The following is a 17662-nucleotide window of genomic DNA, read 5'->3' as shown; positions in this document are numbered from 1 at the left end:
TTTATATTAAATATTTAATAAATTTATATTTAACTGATATTGTTATATGTGAAATGAATACTAAGAGTATATATCATATAATTTATTTTATTATTTAAATAAATATAAAATTATTAATTTATTATATAATATTATTTATTTTATTATTAAATTAATATATTATATGATTTATTATATTATTAAAATAAATATATAATTATTAATTTATTGTATAATATTATTTATTTTATTATTAAAATTAAAAAATAATTATTTAAAAAAATTAAATAACTTTAAAAATATAAATAAAATAATTATTATTGTTAGTAAGAAAATTTATAATTAATTTTAAGTAATAAGATATAAATAAATATTTTATGTTATTAATAAAAAAATATTTTAATAAAGTTAAAATATATTAATTAAAATATTAAAATTATAAATAAAAAATAAAATTAAATCCATTAATGAGAAACAAAATTGACACAAACTATAGCTAATGAGTACCACATCAATTGCTCATCAGCTATCAACTTTATTTTTTTAAGCTTTATTCAAATAAACCAAACACTCCCTACTAAGCCTAAATTTTGAAAAAAAGTAATACAAGGGAGCAGATTCTGTAAGCAGAAATAAAAAATTGATTCATTCTTTAAATATATATATATATATATATATATATATATATATATATATATATATTATGTCTCACGAACAAAAAGGTATGGACATTTTTCTCTATGAAGCTGGTTTCTTAATACACAATGACGACGGAAATACAGGTGGAGGAACCGGTAAAGATACTGTGCAGTTTGAAATTGGATTAGACGATGCCCATATTCCCCTATACAAGTGAGGGCAAGGGGACACTATCCAGCCATGTCCAAAAACAAAACCAATCACACAAAGGAAAAACCTCATATATATTATTTAGAACCAATGAATTTACTTCCTCCATGATGCACAAATGACTTCCATCCACAGGAAAGCAAGACCTGGAGAGAGAGAGGAAAAAAGATAACTCCCACGATGCATGGATGCAAGTAAAACATATCCAGATCCAGGATACAAAATGAACAAGGATGCCAACAATGTATCTACTAAGTTGACAGTAAAAAACTTGAAACAGCATAAAAAATTTAGAATTAGAAGAGCATTATGACAAGCTGGCCCTTTTTAATCATATTTATATCTTAATCCATTAGTTTTGCCCCAATTTCCCACGACTTTCAGAAGGGTAATTTTTTTTTTCAAATAAAAAATTTAATCTCCATTCACTTTCAGAAACATTTTAGGAGAACCAGAAACACATTAAACAGAAGTAAATAACCAAAATTGTGAAAAGCAAAATAACAATGCACACACCAACACACACACACACACACATATATATATATATATATATATATATATATATATATATATATATATATATATATGAGAAAGATCTGAAGCACTAAAAGATGGTAGTAGCAAGCCAAAAAGATTAAATTACTCATTGTGCATCTCTTTTCACCACTCTTAAGAAAGTAGAGGCAGTGGAGGAGATAGGTTAATTAAAAAATCTTTCCATATAAACTTTCTATCAAGAGAAGAGGAAGAAATGGCCATAGAATGAGAAAGGGCAATAACATCAAATGTGCATTGAAGTTGAGAGTACTAACTGAGATTATAGCAATGCAGAAAATTTCAAATTAATAAAGGCCCAACATTCTCAGCTCTGTGACATGGCTGGCATCTAGTTCAGGGACAATTTTGCTAGCTTCTCGGTCTTCTACCACATATTCCTGACATAATTACAGCACCAAAGTGAAGATGCTTCAATATAAAAGAACTAGAACACTTAGAAAACCAATCAGAGATACAAAGAAGCAAGAAAATTTGAACCATCCTTCCATGTCATTTAAGCAACATGAATGTTTCACGAAGTTCTTTAGTTAAGCTTGAAAATATTCATTACCTCATTGCAATATTAGTATACAAAAAACTTTACATATACGTCGAAATATATATAAAGTTGGAGCTTAAAGCGGGGGTTTGCTCTTCTAAAAGCAGACCTCCTGAATAAACTCATATTAAAGTAGAGCTACTCCCAATTTTTCAAATCCAGAGTTTAGGGTTGCCAAATAGAAAGACAACAAAGATCAGATTCCAATTTCATGAAAATTTTTATAAAATTGGTGATATAATACAGAATTGAATTTTAATTATTACTCTGAATCAGCATCATTATATATCATTTTAGAAACTCCAATAAACTTTAAGAACTAAAATACCAGACCTTCGTTAGTTCTTGTTTGGCAAGAACGTGGTAATGGCGTTCACTGATCCTTTGTCCACATATAATGGCAATGAAGAAACCATAGAGCAAACCCACCAAAACAATAGCTAAAACTGCATAAAAATAGCACGGAATTAGAGGTGATCACAAAGATACCATAAAAAGTTAGCTACAAATATAAGGGTGGTAAATTTGATGACAAATACAAGACATAAGCTGCCATATTGCCATTTATCCTCAAATTTACATAAACAGATTAGAGCACATCAGAACAGGAAACACTCACTAATTAGGCTCTTGGAAATCTTGGTAATGAGAGCAGGAATTTAATAAGAGGAGAGTTTGCGTATTAAAAGACAGCATGTTCTCACCAACTTCAGATCAACTCAAGTGTCATCCATTATCAAAAAGAATAAGCTGTTATAGCATAAACAGGCTATTGACAGAACAATCCAAATTCCAAAACAGTACATAAATTTACAACGACTGACCCTCTGTTTTTCTAAACTACATGCCCTTAATAATGTGCATGCTCATATGGATTAATTTAATAACTTTTAAATTGACTAAGGCGACTTTTCTTTTTGGTTCATTAGCACTATTAACGAAGTACAATCCAAATTCACAAGTAAACGTAAAATTCTCTTTTATGTAAGGAAAAAGGTGGTGTAAGTGCCATATGTATAATTCTTTAAGGATGCAGTACCTTGGGAAAATTATTCAAGTAGCACTTATTTCCAAGAAAGTGAACAAATAAGAGAGCAAACAAATTGTCTTCATTTCCCCAAAAAAAAAAAAAAAAAAAAAAAGCTGAAACACTGATTTTAGAACTTATTGAATATACCAAATATTTACTATAACACCGTGCTGTAATTAGAAAAAGTCAGTCAAATCACTAATAGTATCGTGCATACCAGCCATAGTATAAAACCCATAAGGATGTTCTTCATAGCCAAACATTTCCCTGAGCTCCTCCCCATAAAACTTGTAGACAAGCATCCCCAATAGTGCAACAATCTGTTGATGGCATAAGTTCAATAATTCACTAAACAAGAAAAAAAAACCCTAAATCATTCAAACAAAGAATTAACAGAACAAAAATATGGCTTAGCAATTGATCAAAACAGTCCCCTATACAGTGGTACTTACATGAATGTTACATTTTACTGGATGTTTCAGCACAACATTCGTTTCAGTGTAGTGGTTGATCTTCCAAAAGATGACAATTCAATAAGAACAATATGCATGCATAAGCATTTTTATTCAGAAAACTGAATGGCTTCAGAAAGAGGTTTCTAAGCACTGAAATCCAGAATCCTAAAAATAATGTGAGACATGCATAATTCTAACTTTCATCATGAGCAGTTAACCTAATACAGTTTAGCAAACCCTTTAGGTTCTATAGCTTAGCCCAAGTAAAGTCACAACTAGGGAAATATAGGGCTTGTCCGCTTGTGGAAAACTGGGTAGTTTTTTGGAAAAGATTTGTAAGAAAACTAAAAAACAGAATTTCTTGTTCACATGTGCTAGTTTTCCTAATGAAGAATTGGGAAACTAGCTTTCTAGTTTTCCAAAATTTAACTAAGATTTTGTAAAACAGTTCTACGTTGTTTTCCACCATTTTTGTTTATAACAAAAGTTTTGTTTTTCAATGGAAAACAATGACTTTTATATAATCAAAATTATATAATAACTTTTTCATAATAAAAATTAAATAATTATTTAGAACAATATTTATTTACAATGATAAAAAAAATTAATTATATTATTATAAAATAAACAAATAAAACATATTAAAAAATTTTTAAAATAAAATAAGTTGTTAAATATATTTTATAATGATCTTTTTTAACTATGAAAAATATGAATTTTTAAAAAATTTTTGAATGAGAAAATTGTTTTCTATTGTCAACAGGTGAACAAATTTTCCATGTTTCCCTTGTTTCTTAAAGAAAATGAAAATTGGAGTTCTCTTAGAAAGTGGAAAACGGAAAACAGAAAACTATTTTCCACAAGTAAACAGGCCCTTACAGTTTCAAGAATATTTCTATAATTTAGCTGAGCATTAGGATTTAGTTATTATACCACAAATATTATAGGCACTGTAAGGATTCTAATTTAGAAATGAGTTAAGATTCAGCACTTAACACAAAAATAAGGGTAAAATTAGGACCAAGAGACTATGAAACTAATGCCTTAACAGTACATAGATAGCAGACTTGAAGAAGTTACCGTATAAACCTCAGAGATTAACTAAGGTCAACTGGAAGTCTCACTTAGAAGACGAAATTTTAGGGTCTCAACATTAAAAGATGGTAAACTTGCTAAGAGATTTTAACACACTGCTGCTTGATCTTATGCAGTATAATATAATTGTTCAATTTCAATTCTATAGAAGCAGCCACCAGCACAAACTCCAGTAAAGAAAAGGATATGCAAATAACTATCAAAATGTGTGAACTAGATAAATAATAAATAATTAAAAACACATTGACGCCTTTCAAACAGTGATGCTGCCAACAACTTAAAGAGAGACCAAGTGATGCATGCCAGAACTAGAAGCCATTTTAAGCATATAAAAAATAATTTCAAAAGGTAACTGAACAAAATCAAATTGATCAATTATTATGAAATAGTTGGTTACCATACCAGCTGAACAACTACAAAAATGAATGCGTGGTCCCTGGCAACAAGGAACTGAAATTTCAATCTCAACCACCAGCGGTCAGGTGGGACATTGGCACGTAACACAAACAATGCCCTGCACTCTGTGCAATGAGCAAAAGCAAAGCCCTCCTGAAAAAAATTATTGAAGTGAATAGAAAGTACTAATCATTAAAAGCAACAAAACCTAAAGTTGTGAAACATATGAATCTATTGTTCTGAAATATACAAAATTATATGAATTTTAGCACCATCACAAAGAACTACCAATGCTAGAGGGCTCAATTTTCCTTAATCTCAGTTTCAAAAAGTACTATTTGAAAACATCGATGAGCATTCTGCTAGTAAAGCAAAAGGTATGCCAGTGAAAATAATAATCACCTTGGTTGACCTCCAGTTGTCAAGGCACGACCTATGCACATACTTCTGAGTGCCTTTGCAATGGCATGGTGCAATTAGGTCTTCTCCTGAAATAAATCAGCAGGTGCTGCAACACAATTAGGTTCAAAAACACCAATTTATAGTTACAGATCACCCACATCTTGTGGGCTACAGCCTAAACGTCATGCATAGTCCAAAAATCATCTTAATTTATCTCACAAAAATCTATCATGCCAAATGGGATAAAAAAATTTAAGATACAAAAAAGGTACCAAGCAGAATAGCTAGGAAAGACCTCCAGTATCAAGGCAAATACGGCATTGAGGTTGATCTGGATTCACTAGATGGCAGGTTTCATCGATGCTAACACTTTCTAAATCATCGCCATCGCAATCCCGTGCTATAGATATAATTTCACATGAAGATGATGATTCTTCAGATCGTCTTGAAATGGTAGACTGGCATAAGATGGGTTCACTTTCTGAAACATCTTCCTTGTGACTATCATTTGATACTAATTGCATTGCGAATAATATTGAATCAGCATTAAACTGTCAACTCCATCGCAAGGCCTATATTTCCTACTGCACATTTCAATAGAAATCAGGCAACCTGCAAAATAGGTGGAAAATGGACAGGTTACCATAAACGGTAAACTGGACATGATATGAGCCCTGAATCTAAATCCGAGCACTGGATTGATCATATAATGCTTCAATTGCATTATCTAGCATCGAGTTTGACGTTTTACACTTTGAGAGAGTTGACCAATGTCATCACTTAGGGCTTCCACATATCAAATATTGATGATTTCTACAAGACACATGCACTTCCATATCACAGATCATTCATGGATGATTCGAGGGATAGATAATAGCAAAGATAAGAAGCCTCTCTACTCATAATTCATAAGCTTGCTAGTTCTCAATCTAAATAGGTAACACTTTGAAAGGAAAATGAATCTTGAGCTATTACTCATTTCCCGGATCAAGAGACTACCAGCTTTTTTCCAAACAATCCAAGATGCCATTTAATTATATGAAGACAGCATTTGTTTCCAGTTTTAAGGAGGTCAACGGATGCTCCATTTTCAGGCATGGAACACACATTTCGAAAAGCACAGAAATCAGGAAGACGAGAGAGAGAGAATCAAGCATTTTGCATTAAGGTACATAATCTAAAGCCTAATGAGAAACAAAACAGAGCAAACAAGTACAGAAATGGAGAAGATGAAAATGCGAAAGAAATAATGAAAGGGCTGACCTGATATTTACCAAAAATGGAGGATCTTCATGATATTTAAACAATATCCGAATTCGTTTCCAAGGAATTCAGAAAAAAATCTAAATCTGGCGCGATTTCAATGGAATTGAAAGGTTTGAAGTTTCGCGTCAATGGCAATGAAAGAGAGAGAGAAGGAAACACAAGAGAGAGCGCTAATCGATAGAAACACAGAAGACAGACAGACGTACCTCAACCTTGAATTGACCAATATTATTTGATAAAATATACTATTAGCCGACGTTCATGATCATCAGGATCGGATATTAATTAACAGCCATGATAGCGTTACAGCGAGTTCTACATTATCAGGCTAAAAGCATTTACGTGTTGTACGATGGTTGGGCTGTCATGTAGATGTGTAGAACAGGCATTGGGGGGATGGGATTTTGTATGGTAACGACAACGTGGGTGAAATGTATCTATCTAGGCCGATGTATGTGCAACAGCCTAAATTAATTTATTTTATTTAACATAGTCTTACTATGCATTAAACCCTGCGTGCCTGCCAACTCTTATTTTTAATAATATTTAAATATATATTATTTTTCTGCTCTTCTTGACAACATGGCCCAATTGCTCTTTTTTTTTCTTTTCTCATTTTCATTTATATTAAAAAATAAAAATATTTGCGGCTCACTGTAATGAGTAGAAACCTGAGTTTTGGATAAGAGGCTTGTTGTGGAGCCCATTAATCAGTCAGGTCCGTTTCAATGATCATTGCACTACAAATTTTAAAATGTTCAAGGTCGAGGCGCAAGGTGGAGATGGCCGAGTTGGTCTAAGGCGCCAGATTAAGGTTCTGGTCCGAAAGGGCGTGGGTTCAAATCCCACTCTCCACAATTTGTTACTTTTTTACTTCTTAAATGATCTTCCATTCTCATAAAATTAGCAGTGCTCAACTAAGAACGCAACAGGCTGGCCCAAAGACCGTTAGGTTTATACTAGGATTCAAACATAAACTCCCGCGAAAGTAAATCCGAGGAACATTTGTCATAATACACACACACCAAGAAGTAAAATCTTTGAAGGGGTTTTACATGGAAGACATGAGAAATGGATGTGTTTCTCCATCTTCATCTCCGCTAGCACCACCATCACCTCTCCCCATTAGTGTAGGACCTGGCAACCAAAAGTAATTCTTCTCGCCCTCTCCTTCTCCATCGCCACCCTTTTCACCGCCTCTTTCAAGCCACGCATCCGTAGAAAACCTCCCACTTTTGTCTCAAGAATTTACTACTCCTGCAACTTCCGTCTCCATTTTCATTGGACCGTCCGCATCCTGATCAAATGGATCCTACGAGCTCATGCCTTCAAGACCTGTAAGCAATTGATCTTCCTAACCTTTTCCCATCTCATATAATGTTTCGAGTTTTAATGGTCACTGATATTATATGTAGTCATTCACCTAATTAATAAAATACCTCGCTTACTGCACCTGACCGGTAGACTACTGATCCAACGGTTTATGTTAGTTTACTTTGCTTCATTCTTCCATAATGGTATCCTGTATTGCCTTTCATTTCTTGATTCGTTTGGTGTTGTCCAATCTTGTCTCACACGTCAGAGCATCAAGAAAATTTGGTAAAATTCATTGTGAACCAACCCAGTTGTGAACTTGCTTTGTAACTTTTGACTGGTGGGAGAATATTTTATTTTTTGTCTTTTAATTCGTTTCTCTTCAACCACATAGACCAACCAGTCAAAGGCACTGCCAGGCTGCCCATCTATGACTACCGGCAGGCATAATGTAAGGAACATTGGTTCTGATTACAGTTTTCATGGTGGTATAAACCAATATGAGTGGTTAATTTACTCTAAGCTGCTTACACCTTTGCCTCATTTAATGCAGGCTAGAATGGTTTGTAAAGAAATGCTGCAACTGCTGTTCCAAGTTTCTCTGAATCTATATTATCAAATAACCACAAAGACGCAGAAGAACTCGCAATCCATTACTCTCCCCTGTTGTCCCTGAGAACAGGCATTCTCTCCTACTAACAGAATTGATGACTCGATTCAGATTCAAGTCCTGAAATGCCATTTGACAAGGTGCAGAAACGAACAATAGTAATAAAATTTTATACAACAGCATCGTAACTTCCTTAATATCCATCAGCCTCAAGACCATTTTTTTAGTTGAGTTGAGTATCGAATTGAAACGGAGAAAGAGGAGGGGCAGTTGTATCCACTTTTTGATTCACAGTTCATTTTCAATTTTTTTTTTTAGTAGAATTAGCCTTAGCAGAGGCTAGTGAAAATTGCACCATTGTTGAAACATTGAATCCGATTGGACATAATTACCTACTAAAGTTGGCAACCAATTGTCCTAGGGAGTTATTGACCATTACCACGATTCCAACTATAGATGGGTTCAAATGTAATAAACAGTGAGGCTACTAAACATGAGTAACAAGAATGATGTGGAAGGGTAAAGGTCACTGCATAGACAGCAAGAAACAGCACTCCAAAAGCAAAATGGAAATTGTACATAAATTAATAGTACGTGTTTTTAACTATACTGAGAATAGTTATGCCCGTTTATGTATACCAGATGATAATTACAAGCTAATACCAGTAATACTTCGTGGTCACTAGTATTTTACAGGATTCTTAAAAAATATATAAATAAATAAATAAGTTTTTTTTTTTTTTTTTTTTTTTTTTGGGGGGGGGGGTTGGTGCGGTGTTCACAGCATCTGATATGGACTTATAGTTACTGCTGATTCTGTTGTCTCTGCTGTACAAAATTGGAGTGATTTTGTGATGCATTCTGAAGTGCCAACATACTGGACTGTAAATTCTGTGCATTTGGTGGCATATTACCAAATGCACCTTGAGAACCAAGCTGTTGCTGTTGTTGAGGCTGCTGCGGCTGTATGGGCATCATACCACCAGGATTTGACACTCCCATATTAAACACTAGCAAAAACCCCAACTGAATTTCAGCCTCACACATCAACACTCAAAAAACCCGAATTATTTGTTTGTAACAAATGCTTATGGCCTTTATGGCACCCATCCACTTAAAATTTACAAAAGAAAAGCAGTTGCAGCCTTATAGGCTAGCAATTAAGGAAGAGGCCAAAAAAGCTGGGGAAATTTAGGATAGAAAGAAAGAAAAAATGGAAGATAAAACATCAAAGAAATGCAAAGTAAAAAACAAATAACATAGCAAGGCGAAGAAAAAGGCAAACAAAGGGTGTAGTTCATACCTTGATCATTCATAATTTGGGATGCATGACTCCTCTGGGGATTGCTACCAGTTAATCCAAACTGCATGATATATTGAGCATGAGACAATAAGTTGTTACATTATTGAGAACTCTCTAATTTATGATACACAAAAAAATAATATATTTGAGCATTAGAAAGAAAATTATAAATTTTCTAGGATCAATCTACATCACAATTAACCAAATCTCCAATTCAGGATTCAATGCAAGAAAATTTCACCATATTGTTAGTTGCTTCTCATTTATAAGAGACTCTTGGGTCAAATACTAGTAGATCAAGATCCTACATATGTTCCTGGTGAATACAAAATACACTGACATCTCAACAAGCTTCAACACTCTCTCTCTCTCTCTCTCTCTCTCTCTCTCTCATTTTTTATTTGCCAAAAAGAAAAGGAAGAAGATAAAATTGGAAAAGCATATACCTGCATTCGTGGCACAAGCGGTTGAGACGACATTGTAGCCGACATGTTTGGAATCTAGAAAACGAGAATAAATTTACATTGTTAGCCCAGCATTATGGAAATAATCAATTTTGATGACTTTTGTTGAAAAATTGCCTTGTGCAGTGTTAGAATATCAAGGAGCCTAATGGTGGTCAAAACTAAACATAGCAGGAAGGGGTTAAAAACAAGAATAAATTTGATTAATACCTAATATTAAAATATAAAAAGATAGTCTGCATTGATGGAACAAATACGCAATTTATAGATGCAAACCAGTCAAATTTCAACCATCACCATATTAATCAAAATTAACAAAAGAAACAAGAGAAAATCAAATTTAACAAAAGAAACATGAGAAAATTTGCCTAACAATTACATCTGATACAAAAGGGATCATACAAGAGTAACAAGACTACGTGAGTAAATGAACATATCTGACCATCTGAGTATTTGGTGCCACCTGAGCAGCATTAAACAGTGCATTATTTGCAGTACCAGAAAACTGGCTTAAATGGCGATTTAACTGATTCCCTTGGTTAAGTGGACTTTGACCCATGCCATGCTGACCATGCCCAGAGGGCAGTTGCCTACCCTGAAATTGCTGGTGTCCCAGTGGCTGAGAAAATTGCATCTGATGCTGTCCATGTAACTGGTGAGAAATTAATTTGCGCCAAACAATTATTACAAAAAAAAAAAATAAAAGGGATGCATCAATCAGTTATAAAATTCCAGACTGAGAAAAGGAATCAGGTTAAGTCCTTAATTCAGTTACATGGTAAAGTAGGGGTGGCCACCAGGCCAGTTCCAGTTCAAGGTTCATGAGAAACTTGAACTGGACCAAAGGGTCCCCCTCGGTTCCGGTTTTGATCAAATCCAACAGTTAGAATTTTTTATTCTTCTTTTTTGGGGTGTGTTTGTAAGTACAATGTCATAGGCTCCAAGAAGGGAAAAATAAACACGAAAACAATGTTGACTGAATTAAATGATGATTATAAGAATATAACTGCAACATTACCTGCTGAAACTTCTGCTGACTCTGTCCCTGCAAATCATGCAGCTGTGGCAGCTGGTTCTGCAAAAAATTTTAGTTGAATATTAAAAAAAAAAAAAAAGCCACAGTAAACTTACTGAGATTAAAACTTTTGCTAACTGCTCAGAAGTTGGGATATGAAATACACGATTCAAAGAACTTAGCTTAATAAGCAATCAAATGAAGCCAAGTTTTTGAATAGTCTACTCCAAACCACTTCACATATATAAGTCTACAATTTCAACAAAAATCTTGATACCTCCACAATATTTTTTGTTTTTAAATTCTGAAGCTGCAAGGCTATAGTTTAATTTCAGCCAAAACCAAATTTGATCTTTGAATAAAAAGAACTTTAGATATCTAGGCAGAAAAGGCTAAAAAAAAAGTAGCTATCATACAAATTAAAATTTCATGTTTCAAAAAGATATTGAAGATCTTTATAGTTGAGAATCATATGTTTTGACACAAGCTTCATTTATCCTGACAAACTTAAAATAACTTTCTAAACTCTAAGATATATATTGATCTCTAGTCAAAATAATGCTTCAAAAAAAAAAAAAAAAAAAAAACAGACATGTTAACTTAAAGGTTTTGTTATGCAGTATCTAGCATGAGCTAAATGCCATAAATTTAACCTGTTAGAAAAAAAAAGTACAGAAAAAAAAAGTGTTCCTTGAGTTGGCTCCATAGGCATTTTCAATATCAAGTTGAAAAGCTGTCAGCAAACCATACCTGTCCCAATCCTTGCATTGAAGATTGCCTAAATTGTTGCTGAGCAAGGAGTTGCTGTTGATGTGGTAATTGCATCATTTTTTGCCTTTGCTGCTGCTGCTGCTGCTGTTGCTGTTGTTGTTGTTGGGTTTGTTGCTGTGGAGAAGGCGTGTTCATCATATTTGTACTAGACCTTGGTGAGTTGGCATACGGTAATGGGGAAGTCGTAGTGTTGTCAAAGGAAGTAGCATTTGTAGCAGCAGAGGGAGATGCAGCTGATCTTCCCATAAGTGTTGTTCCTGAAGCCTGCCACATGTATGTCAATATAAGACAAAAAGAATGGCACGATGCAGCACAGGTGAACTTCTCATCCAATGTAAAAGAAAATTAAATGAATTCTCATTAAGTAAAACAAGAAGAGGTCAAAGCTCTACCAACTTCACCATAAAACATTTTATGGTTGATGACTTGCAATATAAACGATTTATACTACAAAGACATCTACTGCATTCTATGTTTGATTATGTCATTTGCAATATATAAGCAAATGATGAGCCCTGCATCTTAAGCTTTATAAAAATTGAAAAGGAGCAAAATGTGCAAACACACATCTTGAGTTTGGACAGAAACTATATGCAATTAACCAGGAATTTCATATTAAAATCATAAGATAACATGTAGCTTTTAGCACGAGAGGATCAGAAGATACAGAAATAAACCAAAATACCCAGTCACATTCATACACAAATTAATACCTGCATATACAAAAATAAATATGTAAGTGATTCAGAATGAAACTCTTCAATAAGAAGTCAGAGATATAACCTGTAGTAAAGGTCCCTGATTACTGATGCTGTTTGATGACAGAGGAGGAGTGCTTTTCATATACATCCCTGTCAGGAAGAGTTTAGCCAGATTCCTCGATAGAAATAATGTTACATTCAAATAAAAAATTACAAGGAATATCCATGGTTGCATAAGACATGATCAATTATTACCAGAAGAATCAGAAAAATTATGCATTCCATCCCCCCCAGTAAGCGCATCTGTTAGATGCATTGGAAGTGCAGATGTAATCTGCCTCTGGTCTCCAGTCACTCTAACTCCTGCATACATATGACATTTTTGCAAATGCATAATGACAAGTATATTCAGCCAAAGTATCTGAGAATTATACACAACTTAAATGCTCCAATCAAAACTAAGGAACCAACAAAACATACATCCAAAAAGGGTGAGGTCGAGTACTTTCTTTTAAGACTATTGTGATATAATGGATTTTTAATAATATAACTTCAACACTAATATTTTGTACTATTCTAAGTTTTGATATGGCCTAAAAGAAGTGTAATAACAGAAAGGTTAATGCTTCTCAATTATGTACCAAAAGGAAAATTTTACAACAAAGTTGGTAAATTCAAGCTTGCATGCAGTGAAGTTTTTGAATAGGTTACTAAAATGCTCATCAACAATTAAATTGTAATTACAGATGTTGCAACAATGAACTTTAGAGGGATTAGATATAAGACCCAAAGCAATCACACCCACAAACATAATTATTAATCAGACATGCATATAACAGTGAATTTGATAACAAAAGCAAGAAATTCTACAATTTTTCTTTCTACATCTAATAAAAGAAGTGAGAAAAATTTTATGAAAAGCTATCTGTTTAGGAGACTGTAATGGAAAAACAAAAAATCCAAAATAAGCAATTATTGTTGCTACCACTCTAATATGAATTGCTTCAATGACTTGTAGCTCTTCCCTATGAATGCGTCCACAACATAGTTCTTCTCATGAGGTAATCAATATATGTTAAGTTATCGCATACTTAGGAGCTGTAGCCTCAATCATTTATCGTGATTTTCTTGATGTAAATGTGATTTTACAAGCATGCGCCTTTCCATTTGGCACAAACCACCAGACCACAGTTTCTATCATGACAAAGATAGATATTTCAAACTGTTTTGACTTTTGAGTTTTGATTCCCTTCCCACACCTCCCTTCCTCGCCTCCATCAAAGAAAAAAAAAATGATAAAATATATCTCGTGCATGAATTTTTACAGTTGAGAGCCTAACCTTCACCAAAATTTACAGCCGCTCGAAGTAAGTTCTCTTGTTCTTGAATTTTTGCAGCCTGACTCTTGTCTAAAGTTGGAAGAACTGTTGGCCCTTGTCGGGTACCAAATTGATACGCTTTGCGAGTATCAGCTAATACTTTTTCAGCACTTTCACAGGCTGCCCCAATCATATCAATTCTATTCTGTAATATTATAAAGTCAAATCCCTGAATGCAATGAATACAAGGATAATGTACTGGGTGGTCAAAAGAATCCAATTCACCTTTAACTTCTCAATTTGTGAGGATATCGGCAAACTTTGCAAACCCTGAAGCACTTGCTCTCTCTTGGAGTTGTCATCTATTTCCATCTCTGGCAATAGTTTTGAAGATAGCATAACTGGTAGGACTGCATCCACAGGATCCCAAAAAAAAAAGTGGCACACTAAAATTACGATTTCCATTATCTTCTAGTAGGAAAATAAATGGAAAAGGTAATAAGAAAACACAAGCCAGTTAGACAAGATAAACTCTTCCAAACACCAGAAGCGATGCAGGCAGATAATCAATTAACTTGATGAATGCATAAAGAAACTTCCAAGGCATGAATAAATATTTTGGTGGTGCAGACACTCGACCAGCATATTACCATGGTTGAGATAACTAAAAGCAGATTATCAATTTACACAACCAAAATTCTAGTTTCTCAAAAATATTTAACTGCATATATCTAACAACCATGTCAGAAAGATAACCATACTTGTAGCATTTTCAGCATTAACGTTCTTCGGATGCACTACAAAAGCCTTGGAAACTTTCTTAATCTCGTCCACAATGTTGAAAAGCTCAAGGTTCACCATAGAATATTGCCCTAAAATATCTTGCCTGATGCACAACAGCAGAGTATATTAGTAGAATAAAGGATATATCTCTTCTAAACTTCAACAAATTCTCTCAGATTTTTCTTCTTTTCGTGACACTTCAGCCATCCGCCATACAAAACCCTTTCACTTTCCTTCCACTTTCTCAGTGACCAAACAAAGCATAAATTTTGCAACATTTTAATCCAATCAATTGAACAGCATTCCTAGCTTGAGTACAAATAACAATCCCAGAAAAACTGTTAGAGTCCAAGACCATTGGAATTAGGAATTATAATTAATTTAGGAAATATAATTAATTTAGGAAGTTTAGTAGAATTCAAATAATGAAGTTTAATAATTAGAGTACTAAAAGGACAAAGAACAAGGTTTGGCCTATATACGTAAACAGTTGATTGAATAGTTGATTGAGAGCTCTCTACTAGTGTGTTGAATTTCAGGGTTGAATTAGAAAAATAATTAGTGATTGTAATTATTTTTTTTTTATAGTGAATTTATTGATGGAGTAGGCTTACCCAAATAAAATCACTTTCGGTTTAATTTTATGTTTTTTTTTTATCTTAAGTGGCTGTGATTTTTAACAACAAAAACAAATAAGAATTCATAAAACATAAATATATATATATATATATATATAGAGAGAGAGAGAGAGAGAGAGAGAGAGAGAGAGAGAGAGAGAGTCAATAGATAATTAACAAGAAAATTGCGAGAACAGAAAAAGGGTGTGACCATTTGGGAGTGGCGTTGGACCGAGCATAAGCATCGAATTCTTCAAGGATGCGGGAGATGGCTTTGAAGAGGCTGATAGCTCGAGTTTTTACGGACTCCAAATTGAGCTGCTGCTGCACTGCCTGGTTCAGCCTCTCCACTACCACCATCTGCGGTGGTGGCTGTTGATTTTGGAGCTGAGGTTGGTCCATTCCCTCCATTCTGCAATTCTTCGCTTTCTTTGCTTCGATGCGCTTTTGTATCGCACACTAAACTAAGAGGAAAGTGCCCTAACAACTCGGCCCATTTTTCTTCTAAAGGCACTTTTAACGGTCTACTCATCTGAAACCCAACCGAGTTAGTTACCCTTACTTTTTTCGCGTGCCTAATGATATTTTAATATATAAATACTTTTATTTATATATTTTTTAATTTTAATGTATAAAAATAAAATAAAGTATGTTTTATTTTATTATTTTTTTATACAGATTAGATTTTTATATCAAATTTTTTAATAAATATTACATAATAAAAATATAGTAATATAATAAAAATGTTGATTAAAGATATATAACAATATTAATAATATGAAAGCATAAAGATAATGAAAAAAAAAGAAAGTAAAATTATATGTATTTCCTATATAAAATTAAATGTATATGAAACAAATATATATTAAGATATTGTAACTCATATAATAATAGTTATTTATTATTCTTTTAACAAGGTAATTATTAAATAATTTTAAATATATATATATATATATAATTAAAAAAAATAATAATTTAAATATAATTTAAAATAATTTTATAATTAATTAATAAAAAAATTATAAAATTATATTTTATAAATAAATTATCACTTGGCATAACTTTATAATTATATGTGTCATCACCAACTACATACATACATATGTGTACGTTTATGGGAGAGGGGAGGGGTGTGGGTGTAATATAATATGATTAATATTATTCAATGTAATAATATTAATTATTTATTAAGTGTATTATAAAAAATATCAAAAAAATAAAAAAAAATTTAATATTTAAATAAATTTTTAGAATGGAGACTCATAATTATAAAATTGGAAATAATTTGTTAAGTTAATCTAGCCGATGTAAATATAAAATTGAATTACTTCTCTTATTGAACTAGACAAATTATTAATTTAACAAAAAATGGATGATCCGATAGTTAAACCGGTGATCGAATCACCATTAAGCTAGCTGATTTAAAATTTTTTAAACTAAATTTTTTTTTAAAATATAAATGTATTAATATTTAGTTAATTAATAAGATATTATTTAATTATTATCTTTTTTTTATTTACAGTAATACAATAAAATAAATTTTACAAAATGATATTTTTTAATGTATAATTAATATTTTTTATTTTTAAAATTTAGTTGATAAAACTTATTTAATTAATAATATATTTAATTAATTTGTAATAACCCACAAGTTCAACAATTAATTCATGGATTGAACTAATTACTCATCAACTCAATTCAAGCTCCAAGTTGGATTTTATAACTCCGGGGAGACTAATAATTATCCAAAGAACAAATTAAAATAAACTTGAGAACACTTAATTGAAAAGATAATGCTTACTTAAAAAAAAAAAAAAAAAAAAGCTTGGCGCTTTGAAATGGCACAAAGTGCCCTTTGCATATTAGGCAAGGTAGAAAAGAAAATTCAAATTTTGTTGGTGCTAGCATACGGCGCTTCCTATTTAGAAAATTAACCTATTAATTAATAAATATTTCATATTAAAGTATATATTTTTTTATGTAAGTATTATTATCTTATAAAGCATTATTAATATCATTATTATATCAATTTTTATTCTTAAAAATTATTTCCATATGTTTATTTAGTGTTTAATAAAAAATAAAGACAGCAACCTAAATATATATATATATATATATATATTATGAGATGCTAATAAATAACAACAATAAAGAAAACATGCAATCAAAGAAAAGTTAGAATAACATGTGAGAT

The 17662-nt window shown here is 32.3% G+C and overlaps 2 protein-coding genes, 1 long non-coding RNA gene and 1 other non-coding gene across 9 annotated transcripts; 2 read left to right on the top strand and 2 right to left on the bottom strand.

The window, feature by feature from the left end:
* Positions 1-710: 710 nt before the first annotated feature.
* Positions 711-6805, bottom strand: LOC110665949 (uncharacterized). Of its 3 annotated transcripts, none has more exons than XM_021826278.2 (8): positions 6569-6805; positions 5601-5917; positions 5306-5391; positions 4910-5056; positions 3175-3277; positions 2261-2373; positions 1644-1766; positions 711-974 (listed from the first exon to the last, which is right to left on the bottom strand). In XM_021826278.2, the coding sequence occupies exons 2-7, from the start codon at positions 5827-5829 to the stop codon at positions 1674-1676; spliced, it is 771 nt and encodes a 256-aa protein (XP_021681970.2). In that variant the 5' UTR covers positions 5830-5917; positions 6569-6805; the 3' UTR covers positions 711-974; positions 1644-1673. The 3 variants fall into 3 exon arrangements, with proteins under 3 accessions (XP_021681970.2, XP_021681971.2, XP_057995696.1); XM_021826279.2 differs by having other exon boundaries at positions 6580-6805; XM_058139713.1 differs by lacking the exon at positions 711-974 and having other exon boundaries at positions 1429-1766.
* Positions 6806-7226: 421 nt separating this feature from the next.
* LOC110671342 (uncharacterized) lies at positions 7227-8907 on the top strand. 2 transcript variants are annotated; one of them, XR_002498072.2, is made up of 3 exons: positions 7266-7908; positions 8280-8336; positions 8439-8907. It is a non-coding gene; the product is annotated as an uncharacterized LOC110671342 (long non-coding RNA). The 2 variants fall into 2 exon arrangements; XR_002498071.2 differs by lacking the exon at positions 8280-8336 and having other exon boundaries at positions 7227-7908.
* On the top strand, positions 7348-7428 carry TRNAL-AAG (transfer RNA leucine (anticodon AAG)). The gene has a single exon. It is a non-coding gene; the product is annotated as a tRNA-Leu (tRNA).
* Positions 8908-9053: 146 nt separating the features above from the next.
* LOC110665947 (mediator of RNA polymerase II transcription subunit 8) lies at positions 9054-15989 on the bottom strand. 3 transcript variants are annotated; one of them, XM_021826276.2, is made up of 12 exons: positions 15680-15989; positions 14830-14954; positions 14354-14478; positions 14090-14273; positions 13005-13112; positions 12832-12899; positions 12028-12312; positions 11281-11337; positions 10705-10902; positions 10245-10298; positions 9799-9859; positions 9054-9505 (listed from the first exon to the last, which is right to left on the bottom strand). In XM_021826276.2, the coding sequence occupies exons 1-12, from the start codon at positions 15877-15879 to the stop codon at positions 9300-9302; spliced, it is 1671 nt and encodes a 556-aa protein (XP_021681968.2). In that variant the 5' UTR covers positions 15880-15989; the 3' UTR covers positions 9054-9299. The 3 variants fall into 3 exon arrangements, with proteins under 3 accessions (XP_021681968.2, XP_021681969.2, XP_021681966.2); XM_021826277.2 differs by having other exon boundaries at positions 10705-10896; XM_021826274.2 differs by having other exon boundaries at positions 10705-10914; positions 15680-15988.
* Positions 15990-17662: the final 1673 nt, after the last annotated feature.

Source organism: Hevea brasiliensis, chromosome 17, assembly GCF_030052815.1.
Source record: "Hevea brasiliensis isolate MT/VB/25A 57/8 chromosome 17, ASM3005281v1, whole genome shotgun sequence".
NCBI classification, from domain to species: Eukaryota; Viridiplantae; Streptophyta; class Magnoliopsida; order Malpighiales; family Euphorbiaceae; genus Hevea; species Hevea brasiliensis.
The sequence above is the reverse complement of the archived record's forward strand: the minus strand, read 5'-3'. Positions and strand labels throughout refer to the sequence as shown.